At 44.0% G+C, this 21,971-nt stretch overlaps 1 protein-coding gene across 1 annotated transcript in view; it reads left to right on the top strand.

The window, feature by feature from the left end:
• The window catches only part of TTLL8 (tubulin tyrosine ligase like 8), a 33,584-nt gene extending 14,561 nt beyond the window's left edge, over window positions 1-19,023 (top strand). Inside the window, exons 8-14 of the mRNA XM_035127743.1 lie at window positions 504-629; window positions 4,372-4,552; window positions 5,950-6,098; window positions 7,679-7,925; window positions 12,302-12,737; window positions 15,036-15,507; window positions 18,818-19,023. Coding sequence (XP_034983634.1) covers window positions 504-629; window positions 4,372-4,552; window positions 5,950-6,098; window positions 7,679-7,925; window positions 12,302-12,737; window positions 15,036-15,507; window positions 18,818-19,023 — 1,817 coding nt within the window. The remainder of the gene's footprint in view (window positions 1-503; window positions 630-4,371; window positions 4,553-5,949; window positions 6,099-7,678; window positions 7,926-12,301; window positions 12,738-15,035; window positions 15,508-18,817) is intronic.
• Window positions 19,024-21,971: the final 2,948 nt, after the last annotated feature.

Raw genomic sequence — 21,971 nt, 5'->3', positions numbered from 1 at the left:
AGGCTCCAATACTTTGGCCACCTCATGAGAAGAGAAGTCTCCCTGGAAAAGACCCTGATGTTGGGAAAGATTGAGGGCACTAGGAGAAGGGGATGACAGAGGATGAGATGGTTGGACAGTGTTCTTGAAGCTACGAACATGAGTTTGACCAAACTGCGGGAGGCAGTGGAAGACAGGAGTGCCTGGCGTGCTATGGTCCATGGGGTCACGAAGAGTCGGACACGACTAAACGACTAAACAGCAACCTTCAGTAGCTTAGGGCCTCACCAAACCTAAACCCGGCTCTGTCCACGAAAACACTTGCAGTTGCAGAACTAAAAGTTGCCCTGTGGTCATTTACTTGCCACACTGAGGTTATGGTTCGGCAAAATGTTTACTGGATTTATGTGGACTTTGTAATGCTCTCACCAAATTCTTACAAAACTCCCCAAGGCTCTGTCATATATATAACTTGTGTTTTGCTTAATGGGACAAAGTCCAAAATAGTATGTCATTTATTTCAGATGACTTCAGGAAAACAGCAGCATCTTCCATAATCAAATGGGTTGTCAATTTACGTCTTTCGGGTGATACCTTTAACAGGTCATGTAAAGAAAATGCTGATAAAGAAGATGCGACTTCCACTAAAGGTATTGCTTAGCAGATGTATTAAAATTACAATTTTTTTAAAAAAACCTTTCATCTGGGGTATTTTGTGTGCTGTGCCTCTCCTGCAGCTGTTGAGGCATTTTTATTTTTATTTTGCTGCCGCAGCTTCTTCTTCTGTGTGACAGCATTATGGCATAATAGCAACACATCTTTTTAAAACAGCAAAACACATCAAAAAAATTCGAACAAGGACGCAAAAAAGATCAAAAGGTGGTGGCAGTTTCAGAAAAAAGAGAAAAAACAACCAAACTGGTAAGAGCAGTTTTGGACATTGCCTTGGTTAGAATAACATGAGGTGTTACTGGTTAAAACGAGCTGCATTTAGAACATGTAAACAAGGCAGCTTAGAATCACATTAAAATTAGGTGTAATTGCTTCAAACCAATAAATACATAACAGAATGAAAAATAAATCTAAAGAGCAACTAGAGCAGCTTTAAAACAATTTATATAGTTTTAAAAAATAATATTTATTAAGTTTTCCAATTTAATAAACCAATAAAAACCACATTAAAACATTCTAAATTACAATACAATCTGAAAAGCCAAATATAAATGCCAAATTATATATCTTTGGGTAACTTCCCATGCTCTGAATTTCGCAAAGTGCTGATCATCTAATGTTACATTGCATTTCTTCATTAATCAATGAACCATTCTGATGCTAATCCTTCATTTAATTTTCATTTATTTTTGCAACCACTGGTCTGTTCAACTTTCACCTTCTTAGTTCTGTAGGAAATATTTTTCCCTGTTGTTATCCACACTCCAGCAATTCCATTTTCGGTTTCTGCTCACAGGAGCCATAATAACATCCCAAACAAAGAGATGCCCTTAGCTCCGGGCAGACCCCCGGAATTCCCCTCTGTAATCTCGCTCCATCTCTCAACATGCTGGTACCTCTGCCGAAACACCATAACTCCTGTCCAGAATTCATTCCATCCTTCCACTGAGGGTAGCTGTCAGAATCTTCACCCAGTCAGTATTATAATTAAATCACAATGGCAGCAGGATGCTCTTTCGGGCCTGCTTGCATATTTCAAACAGTTGCCTTTCGGGGGAGGTTTACCAGCTAAAACTGCAAGTACAAATATATCAAAAGAGAATAATAAAGGCTCACCTCCCCCTGGGGCTATACAATTAATCCATCAGTTAATTCAACAAGTGGGTCAGTCCTTTGTGCTGTTGTTCTTGCTCCTCAGCGATGTTACTTTCATTTTCTGCTCACAGGGATAATTTTAACTGGGTTACAGTCCACCATTAATCCCAGGCAGATACCCAGAATTCTTCTCTTTGGTCTCTTTCCAGCTGCTAATGAGATGTTGCCTCCGCACAAACACAATAACTCCAATCAGGAATTCCTTTCATCTTTCTCTTAATGGTCATTGCCAGAGTCATAGTCAAAATTTCACACAGTCCATTTCATAGTTAAGCTTAGCGTCCACTCACATATTTCAAACAGTTGTCCTTTAGTTACAACAAAAGACTTTCTCCAGATCGAGTCCTTCTCAGTGGCGGTTAAATCAGCAAGTTATTTTATCTCCTCTAGTTCATTAAGTTAATTAAGTCCGAATTTTTATCTTAAAAAACAGGTGTCCTCTGCTCATGGCACCGGCTGTGGAGAGTTCCCAAGACGCATGGTGCATTGCACCTAGCTCCCCCTGCCCCCCGCGTTCCTTCAGGATGGGCAGCAGGTATCGGACGATCTGCGGGTGGGTTGCCCCCCCTGGCCCTGGGGGGGGGGGGTTGGGGGAGGATAATTACTCCCATATTATCCTTGTTATCCACACAAAAGGGCTCTGCTGTTATGGTACAGCCGCTCGCCATGGCAGCCAAACAGGAACCCCATAAAACAATTTATAAACTTGTAAAATCCACCAACTAGTGGTACAAGCACAAGTAAAATTTTAAAGCTCAAAACAAGATTAAAATGATACAAAATTGCATATACATTTTTTTTAAAAAAAACCGTTCTGGGGGTCAATAATCTGTCAGAAAGTAAACCCTTCTGATCTAGAAGTTTCCATTGGTTGATATATTATATATTATACTAATCCTGGGTGCTAATCATTATATGTCAAATTTTGATCATTCAAGACCTGGGCAAATAAATAATAATAATAATAATAATAATAATAATAATAATAATAATAATTTATTTATACCCCGCCCATCTGGCCGGGTTCCCCCAGCCACTCTGGGCGGCTTCCAACAAAATATTAAAATACAGAAATCCATCATACATTAAAAGCTTCCCTAAACAGGGCTGCCTTGAGATGCCTTCTAAAGGTCTGGTAATTGTTATTCTCTTTGACCTCTGGTGGGAGGGCATTCCACAGGGTGGGTGCCACTACGGAGAAGGCCCTCTGCCTGGTTCCCTGTAACTTGGCTTCTAGTAGCGAGGGAACCGCCAGAAGGCCCTCGGTGCTGGACCTCAGTGTCCGAGCAGAACGATGGGGGAGGAGATGCTCCTTCAGGTATACTGGACCGAGGCCATTTAGGGCTTTAAAGGTCAGCACCAACACTTTGAATTGTGCTCGGAAACGTACTGGGAGCCAATGTAGGTCTTTCAGGACCGGTGTTATGTGGTCTCGGCGGCCGCTCCCAGTCACCAGTCTAGCTGCCCTATTCTGGGTTAGTTGTAGTTTCCGGGTCACCTTTAAAGGTAGCCCCACGTAGAGCGCATTGCAGTAGTCCAAGCGAGAGATAACTAGAGCATACACCACTTTGGCGAGACAGTTCGCGGGCAGGTAGGGTCTCAGCCTGCATACCAGATGGAGCTGATAGACAGCTGCCCTGGACACAGAATTGACCTGCGCCTCCATGGACAGCTGTGAGTCCAAAATGACTCCCAGGCTGCGCACTTGGTTACCCCATTCAGGACCAGGGAGTCCTCCACACCTGCCCGCCTCCTGTCCCCCACAAACAGTACTTCTGTCTTGTCGGGATTCAACCTCAAAAGTGAAATATACACTTTAAAAGACACCTTAAAAATCTGACATAGGTGCCTGGCAGAGGTGCTGAAGGGAGTAAAGCTTATGTTTTTTGATGTAAAGCAAATCAGTTTCCATGTGAGATGCAATGTTGGCACTGGAAGGCTTCTGTTGTCTTTTGACACATTTGGATCAGACCCAGACTAGACATTCATTGTTGGCGGAAGTCAGTTGGTAGAGTTCACCACACCTCAACCAGTGTGATGTATCAGCAGAGTATGAAGAACCCCAGCAAGAATCTTCAGAGATTTCCATATCCCAGCAGAACAGCTTTTCCAGACCCACTGTTAGGATGTCATGCAAGATGGCGTCTCTGGGCTTCATTTACTGATACCCTATAGGACAATTCATTTTTGTTTTATGGAAATATCTGAACTTCAGGCTATTTACCCGAAATATTTACACATCCTACCATGTCATGGAAACAATTGAAGACATTTTTTTTTCCTAACAGGCCTTTCCATCAGGGTAAATGGGTCTGTTGTGCATTGTTCTAATTTTGTTTAAGACGTATTTGCTGTTCTTTGTGTTTCAATCTTTTCTTTGCTGCTTTTATTGCATACCACCTTGAGACGATCGTGTAGAAGATGTTCAATACATGATGATGGTGATGATGATGATGATGATGAAGAATAATTGCATGTCCCTTACAGAGGATTCTTTATGAGAGAAGGTTTTGCCTACAGGGAGGGTGCAAATCACTAATAAATACTTTGCTTCGTATTCCGTAGATTCCGATGATAATAAAGCAAAAGAGCTCCCTGAAAGACTAGTCGAGATGGCTTGCAAAGTGTGTGAAACCTATCTTGCACAATTTGAACATAATGACATTGACTCAGAGGCAGAAACTACTCCTGTACTTTCCGACAGAGAATGGAATCAATTAATTGAGCAGTACTACTCTCTCATTCAGTAAGTGTTCACTTCAGCATCTAACTGTGTTGACAGAAGATTGTGAGCCTTTCTCTTGATTCCTTACTCTTCTTACCATTTCTACTGAATCGAGGTTCTGAGTGGAGAATTCTAATTCGGAGTGAGAATTGGAATATCATATGGATCTAGACAGGCACCCCCAAACTTCGGCCCTCCAGATGTTTTGGACTACAATTCCCATCATCCCTGACCACTGGTCCTGTTAGCTAGGGATCATGGGAGTTGTAGGCCAAAACATCTGGAGGGCCGCAGTTCGGGGATGCCTAGGAGGGAAAAGCCCATCTCAGATGAATTAAAATGAAGCTCAAGGGTATCCTCTCGTGAGTGTACTTTAGGAGATTAGTGAAGTCAATGGGGCCTATAATTTTAGTTCCCTCATGATCTGACCCTCCCCATTATAGCAAAAATTGAGGCCCACTTATAGACTTGGAGAGTTTGGGGGCGCAAAGTTCATCTGAGGCGCCTTTCTCTCTCTCAGTCCCAGGCACACAGGAGGGTGGAGCCGGCCAACCACCTCAGCGTCTCCCTGGTTCGGTTGCCCCCGAACTCGCGGCACAGAGCCACCCGCAGCAGAAGAGCCTGCTGCGGCGCTCTGAGTGACGGGCGGGCTCTTTCCCAGACTCCACTCTTGGGCCCAGACTCTCGGCCTGGCGCTCCTGAGAGCCCAGTGCCTGGGTGCCCTGCACCCCTAGCACCTATGGGTAAGACGGACCTGACTTTCAGTAGCTTAGGTAAAGCTAAGGTCAAACCTAAATTTGGCCCTGCTGGCAGCCATGCTTTAGCCAAGCTGGAATGCTCTGAGCTGTATGGGAGAGGAGGGAGAAAGCAGTTGAAAACTCTGTGTCAAATAGGTCAACCAGCAGGGCAATGAGAGCCAATCTCTCCATTGAAGTCAATCACCCAGTAATTGGAGCTCAACTCAAATTTAAAGTGCTGTGCTGAGATTCCTCCATAGTGGCACCCAGGCTGTGCAACACCCTCCCGTCAGATGTCAAAGAGATAAGTAACTCTACAACCTTTGGAAGGCATCTGAAGGCAGCCCTGTATAGGGAAGTTTTTAAATGTTTGATTCTTATTTTTTTACGTTTCTGTATATGCTAGAAGCTGCCCAGAGTGTCTGGGTTGACCAGGGCAGATGGGCAGTGTACAAATAAGAAAATTATTATTATGAATTATTCCTCCTGTCCTGGAAAAACCACAAGAATTCTTCATAGCATTTTGAAGACCAAGAGGGTCCACAAGCTGTTATAAGACTGTTAGCCCCACTCCATTTTCAAGTACTCTACCTGAAATAACCATTGTTTTAATTTTAATTGCAGGAAGCATTTCTAACATGTTTCTTACGGAGTTTTAACATGGCTGTTGTTTATTTCCAGTGAGGGCGCAGTGATTTGTAATGCAGAGAACTATTTTACTCAGTGTCAAAATATTTTGCGCAGAATTCTATTAGTAAACCCGCAACGAGATATCGATGGCCTCCACAACATCTGGATTATTAAACCTGGAGCAAAATCCCGTGGCAGAGGTAGGAATATTATTACCCTTTGGTGAATAAAGACATCAAGCCCAGGAATGCTTTTTGGGAAGTCTGGATGGGAGACTCTCATAGGTTCCGCTTGGCAGGTAAAAGCAATCCTATCCTATTCTCCCAGGCATTTGGAGTAAATTAGTACCCACTTTTCAGTTTTATTGTTCCCATACTGCTGCTCTGTTGGTTGTATTTATTAACTGGGTTGTTAATAAATGTTATATATGTGTGTACTCAGCGATCTATTAAATATTAATTGTACACCCATACAATACTGATAATGGTGGTTTTTCAAAGCGGTTAATAGACAGTCAATGTTTATTACGGCAAACAGCCAGCATATCAAACCAGAAATTCTGCATAATTCCCTACATAAACAATAAAAATGACTGATACGGGGTTTCAACAGTCAATATACTAATTAAGTGTAGAGTACTTAAAATACAGGTCCAGAGGAATAAAACACCATACAAAAATAAGAGATTTAACTAAAAACTGTAGCAGCAATATCATCGTCGGAGGGCAGGACAAATTGTTATAATATGTTATTCAATAAAGGAGATTTATGTTTTTTAATAGCTAAGGTGCTATTCCCCCTTCGTGGTAGCATCATGTACACATTTTCCATGAGGCCTGGTGAATATGCACAATGGTCAGTTGTTCTGCACTTTAACTGTTCAACTTACATTCCTCTTAACATATATATTTTTAATTGTTGGTCAGGATCCTGGGATCCTGGGTGTGTTTCTGCCATACCTGCCAAGTTCCTGCCGGAAAAATAAGGGATTGGCAGAACGGAAGGAGCGCTGCCGCCATTTTGGAACTGGGCGGAGCATGCTCAGAAGTGACTTTCGATGCTGCTCTGCCCAGTTCCAAAATGGCCACCGCGCCGGAGGTCGCGCTCCTCCATCAATCTCTCTCTAATATATATTACAATGAAAATTACGAAACAAAATTGTGTGGGGTACATATAGCTAAATGCATTACGAAGTAGAATCAGTAAAATGTTCATTCTTTTCACTAGACAAACTCTTGTGAACCTGAAACTTCCTTCTCTCTCCCCCCCTTTTCTTTTGACAAAGTAATAATCATAAATAAATAAGAATAAAAATGTGCACCCCACCACCGAGACCATTCCATTGCAACTATCTAACCTCCCAAAATTTCAACACCTCTTGCGACTGTTTGACCCCTTTCTATTTTATTCTCTTTTTTATAATTTTTTATTAAATTTTCTGTTTTACAGTTTTGAATACTCATTTAAACAACTTTAAAATGTCAAAAAACTTCCCTTCTTCTCTTTCCATGGTTCATTTTGCATAACATAAATCCCTGGATATTTTATATAAACTAAACCATTCACTATTCCCCTATTACATCCATCAAAACTTATTTACACTGTTGAATTTATCTTAATGCTGCCAACGTTTTCAAGTGTACACATCCCCCCCCCACATATATTCAATAAACATTTTCCAGTCTCCTTTAAACGTATGTTCTTCTTGTTCTCTTATTCTGTATGTTAGGTCCGCAGGCTGCGCATATTCCATTCACATTTTTATTTTCCTGTCTTCTAGAAATAGTATGCAAGAACCGGCTGGATGATATATTAAAACTAGTGGAACCAACGGATCAGCTTCCAATAAAGGACCATAAGTGGGTTGTCCAAAAGTATATCGAAACTCCTCTATTGATCTTTGATACAAAGTTTGATATTAGACAGTGGTTTCTTGTGACAGACTGGAACCCGCTGACTATATGGTTCTACAAAGAAAGCTATCTGAGATTTTCCACGCAGCGCTTCTCCTTGGACAATCTACACAGGTAACCAACAGTTGCTGCTGTTTAGTCATTTAGTCGTGTCTGACTCTTCATGATCCCATGGATCAGATCACGCCAGGCACAGATCACGCCATGCTATAGTCCATGGGTAGGCAAACTAAGGCCCAGGGGCCGGATCCGGCCCAATCACCTTCTAAATCCGGCCTGCGGACGGTCCGGGAATCAGAGTGTTATTACATGAGTAGAATGTGTCCTTTTATTTAAAATGCATCTCTGGGTTATTTGTGGGGCATAGGAATTCGTTCACCCCCCTCCCCCCAAAAATAGTCCGGCCCCCCACAAGGTCTGAGGGACAGTGGACCAGCCCCTGCTGAAAAAGTTGGCTGACCTCTGCTATAATGTTTTTATTGTGTGGGACCTAGTTTGAGCACACGAAAGCAAGGGGTGAATAAATGTGTTGACATTGTTATGAGAGACTCATGACGCTGTGAAGCCAGTGTATGCTGATGATCTCATTTTTGCTTATTTTATAAAGCTGTTTTTAGTCATGACAGCAGTTTGGATGTCTCACTGGACATGACATTTTGTTGACAGAATAAGAGGTAAAAGGTTTGACCTCATTTTAATCCCTTAGTCTTCATCCGCAACAGAGGCAAAGCCTAAATATGTACAGTGGTACCTCGGTTTATGAACACAATTGGTTCCGGAAGTCTGTTAATAAACTGAAGCGTTCATAAACTGAAGCGAACTTTCCCATTGAAAGTTCCGGTTTCCGCCTGCAGGAATGGCGGACCTGTTTTCCATCTCTCTGACCTTTGTAAGGAATTTGGCGGTTGCTAGGGGAGTAAATGGCAACCCCCTACCCTCTCCGGGGGTTACGGAGAGGGGCCGCTGGCCCGCGATGCCCCCAGACCCACTCCGACTGTTTTTGGAGTGGGGGGAGCTTGGGCTGAGCACTTACAAGGGCCAGGACTCCCGGACGCTAATCTGCATGGCGGGGATTTCCATGGTTAAAGAAGATAATTAGGCTTAAATCTATGGACATACTTCAGAAGGAGGGAAAGAAGCGCTGTTTACTGCTGAGAAATTTATGCTGCCGAGTGAGAGGAGTCAAAGATTGTACTGCATCTGGAAGAAGGATTGATGGGGACGGAGCGATAAGGGGAGTGAGTTTTTATTTTATTTTTTTTCTTCATATCGTTGCCTCGTACCTTCCCGGACGCGATGTCCTGGCTTGTTTGGAGTGAAAGAGAAGCAAAAGACTGTGTGAGTTGAACCTTATAACTGTTGTTACTGAGCATATTTTTTTAAAGATGTGGAGTTGCCGATGAGAAAAGCCCCCCCCTAGTCGGACGGAAGGAGTTCTGAATGCGTTCGGAGGATTTATGAGCTGTGACGCACTTTAAATTGGAGCAGCGACCTGAAGCTAAGTTCAGCTATAGGGCAAGGAGATCCATTAATTTACCAAGAGTCTATGGTTTGATGTTTGGGTCTCCTGCCTGGAAAAGCTGTAAACTCTATAATGATCGTAAATCTTCATGGCTAAAAGCGAAAGTGATTTGAGCTTTTTAAGATGGCGCTACTTCGAATTGCTTCAACGCAACAGGAGCTCCATTAAGAAGATTTATGGGGAGGCTGGACTGATTAACTCACACAGGAGAAAGAACATCTGTGAGACTTTGTTTGATATTTATATCAGCAGCTGGGAAACAATCGTGAAAGTGGAAAACATCTATGTGACTGTAAGGGGAGGATCTGGATTATTATGAACTTGAAGGACGATTTGAACTTTAGAAAAAAGACGGCAGTGGACAGTTGCGAGGAATTCCCAATTTCTTGAAGCATGGGAACCCAAATAAAAAATTCTTTAGATGATTTGGCATAACATTCGGTCTGATTGATATATATATGTGTATAATTTGAAATATTGAATGTGATATAATTGGTTTTAATTGGAAAATTAATAAAAATATTTTTTTTTTAAAAAAAGAAAGTAATGGAAAGGGAATTAATCTGTTCCAGGTGGGTCCGCGGGGTTCGTAAACCGAAAATTAGTAAACCGAGGTGTTCATAAACCGAGGTTCCACTGTATAACTAAATATGTATGAAGGTCCTGTGTGAGTGCCTGGAGGCGGTTGGAGGATGGATGGCAGCTAACATGTTGAGGTTGAATCCTGACAAGACAGAAGTACTGTTTTTGGGGGACAGGGGGTGGGTGGGTGTGGGGGACTCCCTGGTCCTGAATAACTGTATAACCCCCCGGTAACTGTGCCCCTGAAGGACCAGGTGCGCAGCCTGGGAGTCATTTTGGACTCACAGCTGTCCATGGAGCCACAGGTTAATTCTGTGTCCAGGGCGGCTGTCTATCAGCTCCATCTGGTACGCAGGCTGAGACCCTACCTGCCTGCAGACTGTCTCACCAGAGTGGTGCATGCTCTAGTTCTCTCCCGCTTGGACTACTGCAATGCGCTCTACGTGGGGCTACCATTGAAGGTGACCTGGAAACTGCAATTAATCCAGAATGCGGCAGCTAGACTGGTGACTGGGAGTGGCCGCAGAGACCACATAACACCGGTCCTAAGAGACCTACATTGGCTCCCAGTACGTTTCCGAGCACAATTCAAAGTGTTGGTGCTGACCGTTAAAGCCCTAAACGGCCTCGGTCCTGTATACCTGAAGGAGCATCTCCACCCCCATCATTTAGCCCGGACACTGAGATCCAGCGCTGAGGGCCTTCTGGTGGTTCCCTCACTGCGAGAAGCAAAGCTACGGGGAACCAGGCAGAGGGCCTTTTCGGTAGTGGCCCGCGCCCTGTTGAACACCCTCCCATCGGAGGTCAAGGAGATAAATAACTACCTGACATTTAGAATAACTACCTGACATTTAGCCCTGTTTAGGGAAGTTTTTAATCTGTGATATTTTAATGTATTTTGCTATTTGTTGGAAGCCACCCAGAGTAGTGGGGGAAACCCAGCCAGATGGGCGTGGTATAAATAAATAATTAATTAATTAATAATAATAATAATAATAATAATAATAATAACAACTGCATTTGATCTGGTTCCACCTAGCCTAAGTGAGAATGATCCAAGAAATGAAAACTTGTTTCGACTCAACCAAGGACAGGTCATATTTCATTGCTAACACTGCTGGCCATAGACATTTTGCCACCCAAAGCAGAACTCAATGGTGACACCCTCTCCCTTATTAAGGCCAATGCAAAGTCAAACACCAGTGCCTGCCTTCATCTGTAACAAAAAGTAAAGGACCCCTGACAGTTAAGTCCAGCCGCAGATGACTCTGGGGCTGCGGCGCTCATCTCGCTTTACTGGCCGAGGGAGCCGACATTTGTCCGCAGACAGTTTTTCCGGGTCATGTGGCCTACATGACTAAGCCGCTTCTGGCACAACGGAACACCAAAGCCAGAGCAGCGCATGGAAACATTATTTACCTTCCCGCCGGAGCGATACCTATTTATCTACTTGCACTTTGAGGTGCTTTCGAACTGCTAGGTTGGCAGGAGCAGGGACCGAGCAACGGGAGCTCACCCCGTCGCATGGATACGAACCACCGACCTTCCAATCAGCAAGCCCTAGGCTCAGGAGTTTAGACCACAGTGCCAGCTGTGTCCCGCCTTCATCTGTACCTGTTTCCAAAACTTTTTGATACTTTCTGAAGTGGTTTGCGTCACCCTGTAGCATGGCAAGGCTGACCCTGTTGTCCAAGGTTCCTATTGTGGCTCCTATTGGGAGTCACAAATCCACACCAAAACTGAAGCAAAACTGCTCCTGCAAACTGTAGTCTTGTCAGGTGCAATGCTTCCCCCATGTCTTCATTTTACTTAATATCAACGAGTAATTTTAATACATTTAGGGTTTTATTGCTTTTTAATGGAACTCAACAATGCTTTGACATTACTGGGACTTGAGTTTAGTCATGACTGCCATAATGATGATGATGATGATGATGATGATGATGATGATGATGATATGCCACCCATATGACTGAGTTGCCCCAGCCACTTTGGGTGGCTCCCAACAGAATATTTAAAACACAATAAAACATCAAACTACTTTAAGCTGTTTGGCAGTGGAATTTGCTGCCAAGGAGTGTGGTGGAATCTCCTTCTTTGGAGGTCTTTAAGCAGAGGCTTGACAGGCATATGTCAAGAATGCTTTGATGGTGTTTCCTGCCTGGCAGGGGGTTGGACTGGATGGCCCTTGTGGTCTCTTCCAACTCTAGGATTCTATGATTCTTTAAACATGACCAAACCTGGATCCAAGCCTATATCTTTAAGTAAGTGGGATGTTTTTACACTTCCCCTTGAATTTATTTTTTATAAAGATGATTTTCTTTCTACATTTCTGTGCCATGTTTCTGTGCTTTATGACAGCAATTCTTGCACCCCATTTTCGCAGCTCGATTCACCTTTGCAATAACTCCATCCAGAAGAACTACAAGAACGCACCAGACCGCAGTTCTCAGTTGCCATATCACAATATGTGGACGAGCAGCAAATTCCAAGAGTATTTGCAAAAGAGGGGTCTTGGCCACGTCTGGCGTAATATTATCTACCCGTCCATGAAGAAAATATTAATCTACACAATGAAGATGGCTCAGGACCAAGTTGAACCCCGGAGGAGTAGCTTTGAACTTTACGGGGCAGATTTCATTCTCGGAAATGACTTTACACCTTGGTTGATTGAAATCAATAGTAGTCCAACCATGTACCCCTCGACCCCAATAACATCCAACCTATGTGCTCAGGTTCAAGAAGACACAATCAGGGTAGTTATAGACAGAAAACATGACAGGAACTGTGACATTGGGCAGTTTGAACTTCTCTGGAGACAGGTAAGACCATGAAATGCAAATCTTGAAATAATCGAGGGGCGTATTATTATTATTTATTATTATTGATTTTATTTATTAAATCTATATACCACCCTTCATCCAAAGATCTCAGGGCAGCATAGCTGCCAAGTCTCCCGTATTCCCCGGGAAATCCCCGTTTTTCCAGCTGTTCCTAGCTGAAAAAACGGATTATTTTTTTTGTTTCCCCCCGGTTTATTCTGGCGCGGCGGCCATTTTGGAACTGGGCAAAGCAGCATCAAAAGTCACTTCTGAGCATGCTCCGCCCAGTTCCAAAATGGCGGCAGCGCTACTTATGGTCTGCTACTTCCGGCCCGGTCCCTTATTTCTTGGACAACAACTTGGCAGGTATGCAGGGCAGTTCACAGCACAGATGTACAAAATACAGAATGAAAACAAGGACAAAACGAACCCATCATCACCACTCCCACAAACATGTGTAAAAGAACATAGAATGTTCACCAGCCCAAGGCCTGGTTGAAGAAGAATGTTTTTGCTTGGCTCCTGGAGGTGTATAATGAAGGTGCCAGGCGTACTTCCCTGGGGAGAGCATTCCACAGATGGGGAGCCACTGTAGAAAAGGCCCATTCTTGTGTTGCCACCTCCGGACCCCTCGTGAGGAAGCCACATGAAGAAGGGCCTCAGATGATGATCTCAGGGTCCAGGTCAGATCCTATGGGGAGAGGGGGTTCTTTGAATTATTGCAGTGCTGAACCATTTAAGGCTTTATAGGACGCGGGTGGTGCTGTGGTCTAAACCACAGAGCCTAGGGCTTGCCGGTCAGAAGGTTGGCGGTTCGAATCCCCGCGGCGGGGTGAGCTCCCATTGTTCGGTCTCAGCTCCTGCCCACCTAGCAGTTTGAAAGCACCTCAAGTACAAGTAGATAAATAGGTACCGCTCCGGCGGGAAGGTAAACGGCATTTCCATGTGCTGCTGTGGTTCGCCAGAAGCTGCTTAGTCATGCTGGCCACATGACCTGGAAGCTGTCTGCGGACAAACGCCGGCTCCCTCGGCCTATAGAGCGAGATGAGCACCGCAACCCCAGAGTTGTCTGTGAATGGACCTAAGGGTTAGGGGTACTGAAATATACTCGGAGTCGAGAGTGAATTTCATGCTCTTTATTCAGCTCGTAGTCATCAAGGAGAAGAGAAGAAGAATGCCCTTTTCGCAAAACCATCTGCTTATATACATTATTTACACAATGGGCTTTGCATGAGTGGCTACTTCAGGGCTACACCTGTGGGCCAATCAGTATGTGGATTCACTTCTGCCAGCCGCCTGATTGGCTGCTCCTGCAGGCCAGTCAGGTTGCGGATTCACTTCCACCTGGAGTTGGATTGGGTGGCTCCTGCGGACCAATCAGACTGCTGATTCTGGATCCTATTGTTCTATGATTCAGCTCAGTACATAACAGGTACTTTTACCTTTACCTTGTTCAAAACCAGCACTTTGAATTGGGCCCAGAAACTAATTGGCAGTCAGGTCAGGATTGGTGTAATATGCTCAAATCATCTTGCACTGGTGAGCAACCTGGCCGCTGAATTCTACACCGGCTGAAGTTTCCGAACCCATCTTCAGAGGCAGCTTCTGAAGCCTCACCTACTGAAATTCCCCCTTCTATGAAACTCTGAAAGATGCAGGAGACACACCCTAGAGTGGCAAACGGTGCCGCTTGGCTGCCCAAGGCAGCCAATGCGGAGGCACCCCCTGGGGGCGGGGCATGGTGACGTGATGTCACAGCACACGTGTCAGGACGAACGGCGCATGTGCAGTTCATCCAGGCTGGCACTGCTGCTCCCGCGGCAACCTTACGATCCAGCAAGCGGCAACTTATAAGGCTGCCTCGCGCAAACAGCGTGCGTAAGTCTGCCCCGTCCGTGCTGCTTTTTACACGTGGCAGCCTTACGAGTTGCCGCTCGTAAGGTTGCCGTGGGAGCAACAGCGCCAGCCCGGCTGCTGCTCGCACACAGCCGCCCCGTAACGGGCTGCCGTTTTTTAACGGTTCCATTTGACTCCCAGAACCGTTAAAAAACGAAGGCGCGGTTTCCGATTGGCTGCAAGAGTTTCCTGCACTCAATTGGAAGCCGCGGAAGCCACATTGAACGTTCGGCTTCCAAAAAACGTTTGCAAACTGGAACACTTACTTCTGAGTTTGCAGTGTTCGAGAGCCAATTTGTTTGGGAGCCAAGCTGTTTGACAACCAAGGTTTATAATTGTGAGAACAAACCCATTTGTATAAGAGAGGAGTGCTGAAAACCACCATGTTGTTTTCCTCTACAGCCCATGTTGGATCTGCCGCCGTTTAATCCTACAGACCTTTTTGTGGAAGGAATCAATGTTAAGAAACTGAAAAAGCATATAGTTAACATCACTAATTTTAATTTTCTTGAACCGCTGCTGGGGGTAACACAACCTGTAACCGATCTAGAAAATGACGGAGACCAGGGGACACCCGCCAACAACAAACGAACTGTAAAAGGAAGACATGGAAATAGCGCTCCTTGTCCTTTGCCAAAGACCCTCAAGAAGTTGCAAGAGAAAAGCCCTAAAGTGAAAAGCACCTACAAAAAGCCTGCCCAAACAATAGACTTTCCTCGCATAGCTCATGGCCGTGGAGCAACCTCTGTTTCTGATAAGAAAAAGTCAAAGCCCATTGATGAGCCAAGCCTTCAGATTGGAAGTCAAGCTACCATTCCCTCTCAAAAGTCTCATTCACTGGACTGGACATTACTTCAGCCCTCTATAGATGCAGGTAAAATGAGGATGAAAATATTTCACATATATCTTTATAATATAAACCTTTTTCATATATATATATATATATGAAAATCAATATGACAATAAAATAAAATCAATTGATTAACAGATAACTAATTAGAGCAAATATTTGTTAAAATAGGAGTATTGGGGGAAATCTCTTTCACTTTGAAATTAAGCTCTACAAAGCAAAATTTGAATGGCTTTCTGCCAGTTTAACTCTGTCTCAAATAATCCTATGGAAATGACATTATTTAATTCCTATATTGGCATAAGTGGATGGAATTTGCAGGTGATGCTGAGGGCCACTGAAACTAGGGTGGGCATAGGATTTGGATGAATCCCAGACTGAAGCAGACCACTTCAGACAGCTTTTGGACTTGGGTTTTTCTGTTATCAGCCAAAGAAACTGACATTTTAGGGACACCAAGGAGGTTTTCTCTCCTGTTACACAACCGCCATTCAGAATTCTATACGTTTGACTTTTAAGAATTTAAGAAGAAGAATCCTGCTAGTTCAGGCCAAAGGCCCATGTTCTCCAGCTTCCTGTTATCACAGTGGCCAACCAGATGCTTATGGGAAGCCTACAAGAAGGACTTGGATGCAAGACTGCTTTCCTTGCTTATCATTCCCAGAAACGGCACTCAGAGACATATTGCCTCCAATAATAGAGATAGACCACAACCATTGTTGCTAGAAGCTATGGATAGCCTTATCATCCATGCATTTATCAAATCCCTTTTATGGTGGTGCCCATCGTTACCCCTTGTGAATTCCATTGTTTAACTGTGCACTGTGTCTTTCTCTTACCTTGTATCTTATCTTCCAACATTCAGCTTCATTGGACGGCCATAATTCCTTGTACTATAAAAGAGGGCAAAGAACTTTTGTCTATGCTCTTTCTCTACACCATACACAATCTTGTACTCCTCTAGCACGCCACCTCTTACTTGTGTTCCCTCGCCAAAAAAACTGAAAAGCGGCCACTATCGTAATCTTTCTCATAGCCAAGTTGCTCCAGTTCCTCGGTCATTTTGGTAGCCCCTTTCTGGAACTTTTCCATTTCTATATCCTTTCTGAGGTGAAGGAACCAGAAGTGTAGACAGCATTTCAAGGGCAGCCTCACCATAGAATTGTAGGAGTCAATTATGAAATTGGCAGTTTTGTTTTCCGTTCATTTCCTAATGATCCCTAACACGGAGTTCACCTTTTTCACAGCTGCTGTTGACATCTTCTTCAAGCTGTCTACTACAGTCCCAAGGTTTCGTGTCTGGTCAGTCTCCATGAGTTCAGATCACGCTAGCATATATGTGAAATTAGGATTTTTTTGCCCCAATATGCATCATTTTGCACTACATTGAGTTACATTTGCCACCCCACCCCCCCGTACACCCAGTTTGGGTAGGTCCTTTTGGAGCTTCTCATAATTTTTTTTGTTCATACCACCCTGAACACTGCTCATCCCTAACTGTTGATTATTTTTGAGCACTTTCTACAGCCCTCCATTGCAATAATTGTTTGGTTTTTTTTCCTGTTCTCCGGTTCCTATTTCTTAACAAGTTCCGGATCCATAAGATGACCTGTCCTCTTATCCTTCAAATTCTAAGCTTACTCAGGAGTCTTTGGGATGTTACTTTGAACATCTTAGTACTGTACACAATATTTACAGAATCACCTGTATCTATATGCTTGTTGACACACAAAGAACTCTCAAAGGTTAGTGAGGCAGAAATTACCATTGTGGAGGCCATGCAGGTTCTTCTCCAGCAAGACTTCTTCTTCTACATGCTTGTTAATTCCATATTTAATATTGCTTTTGACTAACTTTCCTGGAGCAGATGTTAAGCTAACTGGTCTATAATCTCCTAGATCCCTCCTGTATCCCTTCTTTAAAAAACTGGTGCTACATAGGCTACTTTGCAGTTCTCAGCATCAGAAGCTGACCATAGGGACAAGTCAATCTTTTTTTTGTTAGAAGATCAGCAAATTAATATTTGAGTTATTTAAGGATTCTCTGGTGGATGCCATTTAGACCTGGCAATCTGTCAGTTTTTAATTCACCAATAAGGCCTACAAATTTGTCTCACCGCCACTATTTGTCTCAGTTCCTCAGATGGTAGGCACAGGGAGAGGCAAATAATTATTTCAGCACTCAGCTACTAAAATCACTTGTTACCTTGATGCTCTGCAATTGGGTCGAGACGCTTCATCGGCTGAAGCTCTGCCCTTGCTCATGGAACCAATTTTCAGTTGTGTCTGCTAGAGACTCTGACAAGTGATAACTTGTTGACCAGAAACACCTAAGACCATTTCCAGTTATATCCGATTGGATGCCCTTCCTAATGATTGGCTCAAGGTCTACTTGTGAAAGAGAACAGAAGGCTCTTCAAACAGAAACAAAGTGGGGAAAGTGATATTTTTGACCTACCCAAGGCCTGAAAATGATTAGCGCCATTAACAGCATTAAGTGCAACGTAATGTTTATCCTTAATTTTAAAGGCAACTGGCTGCTAAGTTTGGAAAACTGTTGGGAAGCCATTGCTGGCATCTAGGTAGAGCAGGATTTTAAAATATGTTATTCAGAGGCAAAAATGCCCTGACTAATGCAGGCATTGCCAGACCCTCCAAGTGTCCCTATTTTCCAGGGACAGTCCCAGATTTACAGAAGCTGTCCTGGTTTCTGATTTGACCCCAGAATGTCCCGCTTTCCCTTAGGGCGTCCCTATTTTCATCGGAGAAATGTTGGAGGGTATGGTAGGATGTCCCTATTTTTATTGGAGGAATGTTGGCAGGTATGGAGTTATGCAGCCCCCAAACCAAGGAGATAAGTACAGTGGTACCTCTAGTTGCGGACGTAATCCGCAAACCACGATCGAGTGATTCTGCACGTGCACGAACCGCGCAGATCACTTCTGCACATGTGCGGACGGCAAACCCGGAAGTAAACACTTCCGGGTTTGCCATGTTCATAAGCTGAAAGTCCGTAACAAGAGCGGAATGCAACACGAGGTATGACTGTAACTATACAACCCTTAGAAGACATCTGAAGGCAGCCTTGTATTGGGAAGTAATGCTTTATTATGTTTTTATTTATGTTGGAGGGTGCCCAGACTGGCTGGGGCAACCCAGTCAGATGGGTGGGATAATAATAATAATAGAATAGGACAACCCTATTTTTATCAGAGAAATGTTGGAGTGTATGCATTGTTTCTCTGTAGAGTCTTTTGTAGAATCCTAGTAAAAGGAGCATTGCTAACTATGCAATTCAGTGTTGGTGGGTGTTAATATTTGCTCTCTCTTTAAAGGTCTGCAGAACAAAACCAAGAAGATTCCATGCCTAATTTGTGGAGATGGTTTCCAGTCAGAGAAAGCTTGTAAACAATGCAGCTCTTTTTGTGCAACTGTATTACAAGGAGATTCATACCTACCTATGAGTCCGTGTTCTCCTCCTGAAAAGATGACAAAGAACAGGCTGACCGTCCCATGTTATGGACTACCAAAATACCTTTGACTGTATTCAAAGTGCTTTGAGAAAGTGTTTTTTAAAAAGCCAATTCCCCAAACCTCAGACAGAGCTCAAGAACCTTCCTTGTATATAAAAAGAAGAAGAAAATGCTGAAAGGCCCCGTTTCTTATCAAATAGCTGTAGCCAATTCTACAGCAGAAATGCTGTGGAAAAGAATGGAAGCTGTGCTATTAATGCAAGTCTGAGAATTTCAAACTGATGTAGCATATCTTGCAAGGAAAAAATGTGTGTGACGTAATACGGATGGTTATTTTTAAATTGGAAAAGGTGTGTTCAGAGGGATGAATAGGATCAGAGAAGCAGGGCAAGGGCAGATTGGGAGCACAGAGTTTGACCCTTATTGTAACCACAGGACTTCAGGAACATGAAGGGAGCAATTCCCTGTGACACACTTTTAAAGGTATTCCTAAATGGTGAATTGACCTCCAGTAGCGGTGATGATAAAGAAGGGCTTGCTCCATTGACCATTAGCTTCAATAGTCATGCAATCTATGTGGGCAAATGCTCAAACCTCTCAGGTGCATGACTGCCAACGTAGGGGTGAAATCTGATATTGAAATGGCTAAGTCACGGAAGAATTTGAACCTCCCTTGCAGCTGCAAGCATGTACAGGAGCCGCCTTCAGGTTTTCAAAACCTTGGTATCAGAACTCTGGCAAACAGTGGCAGAGCAAGCCAATTGGGCGCCTGGGGTGGTGCCCTGCGCCCAGGGGTGGGGCCAGCCACCCGTGGGGCGGGGTGAGCCGGGGCAGGACGCTCCGCGGGGCTTCCGAGGGGTCTGCCTGCCTCCTCCCACTCAGCTGCCCTGCAGCTAAGGGGGAGGCGGCGGGCGGACCGTTTGGGCAGCGCAGAGCCTGCGCGCATCCAAGCCATCGCGCCTATTCCAGGAGAGATGCGTGGCTCGGGCGCGCTGCAGGCCCCGCAGCGAGTGCCGCCTGGTATTTTGTCACCCCCCCTGTGGTGACACCCGGGGCAGACCACCCCCACTGCACCCCCATTCCTTTGCCCCTGCTGGCAGAACTCCTATTAGAACTTGAAAGCATGGTTGGGCAAGAAACTTAGACTAGCCAGGCTTTGATCTGATTGAGAGTTTGGGGTTTTAATTCACACGCACATACAATGAGCTGAAAGATGCAACTTGGTTGAGTCATGTAACGAAAGTAGGCAAAGCATGTTACTACTACTAATTTATTACTTATACCCCGCCCATCTGGCTGGGTCTCCCCAGCCATTCTGGGTGGCTCCTAACTGAATATTAAAAACACTATAAAACATCAAACATTAAGAACTTGCCTAAACAGGGCTGCCTTCTGATGTCTTCTAAAAGTCAGATAGTAGTTTATTTCCTTGAAATCTGATGGGAGGGTGGTGCCACTACCGAGAAGGCCCTCTGCCTGGTTCCCTGCAACCTCACTTCTCATAGGGAGGGAACTGCCAGAAGGCCCTCGGAGCTGGACCTCAGTGTCCGGGCTGAAGGATGGGGGGTGGAGACACTCCTTCACGAGCATCATGTTGAAACCCAGAGGATGGGATGAGCTTCAAGAACCCTATCTCTAAGCTACAGAAAGGGGGGAGGGATTTTCTAACATCTTACATCAAACTTTTGCCCGTCTAGCCACAGTGGTAGTAGGACAATGTGTTTCCCCCCTTGAACTTCCCCACAAACCAAATAATTACATTTTGTCATGTAGAATGGGCTGGAGTTGCAGAAAATCCCACCTCAATATAGCAAGGACACCAAATTACAGAATGTTTAAATATGGTTGGGTACTAATTATGGACTAGGTTGCAGTCTACTGAGTAGGTCAACTGGGGACAAGAAATAGGAGCAAGTCTCTCCCTAAACAGCAAAGAGAAAAGATTTGTAAATAGAAAATGGCCACCCCTTGCCACAGAGCTTTTGGAAAACAGAATTCAGAATTACAGAATTCAGAATTCAGAAAACAGAATTACAGTTCTTTCATTAAAGTTTTTTTTAAAAAAAGCTTTAAAAGTGCCACCTGTAGCAGAGATTTGCATGAACCAGTCATGTTATATATTCCAAACTCTTTTAAAATGTCTCAAATGGAACAACATTTATACCACACCTTATATCATAGTTCTACTGTAACTGTGTGGTCCTTTTAGACTAAGCAGCATCTTCTATGGAGCCTCTCCCAGACTTGCATACTGTACTTGCTACATTAATGGATACACAGAAATGTCATAAATTATCGTAGTGTTCATGGAAAGGTAGCCTAGCAGCAGCTGTGCTGTGCATTTTATATTGCAGTTCTGTTGTTGTATTGAAGTATCAAATAGCAAGCTGTACAAACTAACAGCCTGTATTCTTTTATTTTGGTAGACGAACTGTGCACCAGACTAGGCCTTATGTCATAGGGTTGCTATATTTCAAAATGTAAAAACCAGGACACCCCGATAGTTGTTGAGCTTTTTCAATCAATCAATCAGTAGCTGAGCTGGGTTTCACACAGCCACAAAACCAAAACCAAAAGAGCCGCAGAAGCAAAAACACAAAATAAATAGCAAAAAGAGACAGCCCTCAGCGTAACACTCAAAATGGAAGTGTGGCACTCAAATCGGAAGTGTAACCATCAAAACGGAGCACGTTCAGCTTCCAAAAAAAGTTCACAAACCGGAACACTTACTTCCGGGTCTGCAGTGTTCAGGTTCCAAGTTGTTTGAGTACCAAGGCGTTTGGGAACCAAGGTACCACTGTAAAGAATAATATACGTAATTAGGCCAAGGAGCACCCCAGTTTTCAAGCTATTCAGTTTCAGTGCAGGATTCCAAAAGCTTTGCTATATATCAGTTATCCGTATCCCAGTGGTCTCAAACAGTAAGCCCTGTCTGTGGAGCACTGATGACAGGGTAAGACCACAGACTTGGGCACACTTGCCAAGGAATGAGTTCCATTAAATTCAAATTGGCTTG

Source organism: Zootoca vivipara, chromosome 10, assembly GCF_963506605.1.
Source record: "Zootoca vivipara chromosome 10, rZooViv1.1, whole genome shotgun sequence".
Taxonomy (NCBI): Eukaryota; Metazoa; Chordata; class Lepidosauria; order Squamata; family Lacertidae; genus Zootoca; species Zootoca vivipara.
The sequence above is the reverse complement of the archived record's forward strand: the minus strand, read 5'-3'. Positions and strand labels throughout refer to the sequence as shown.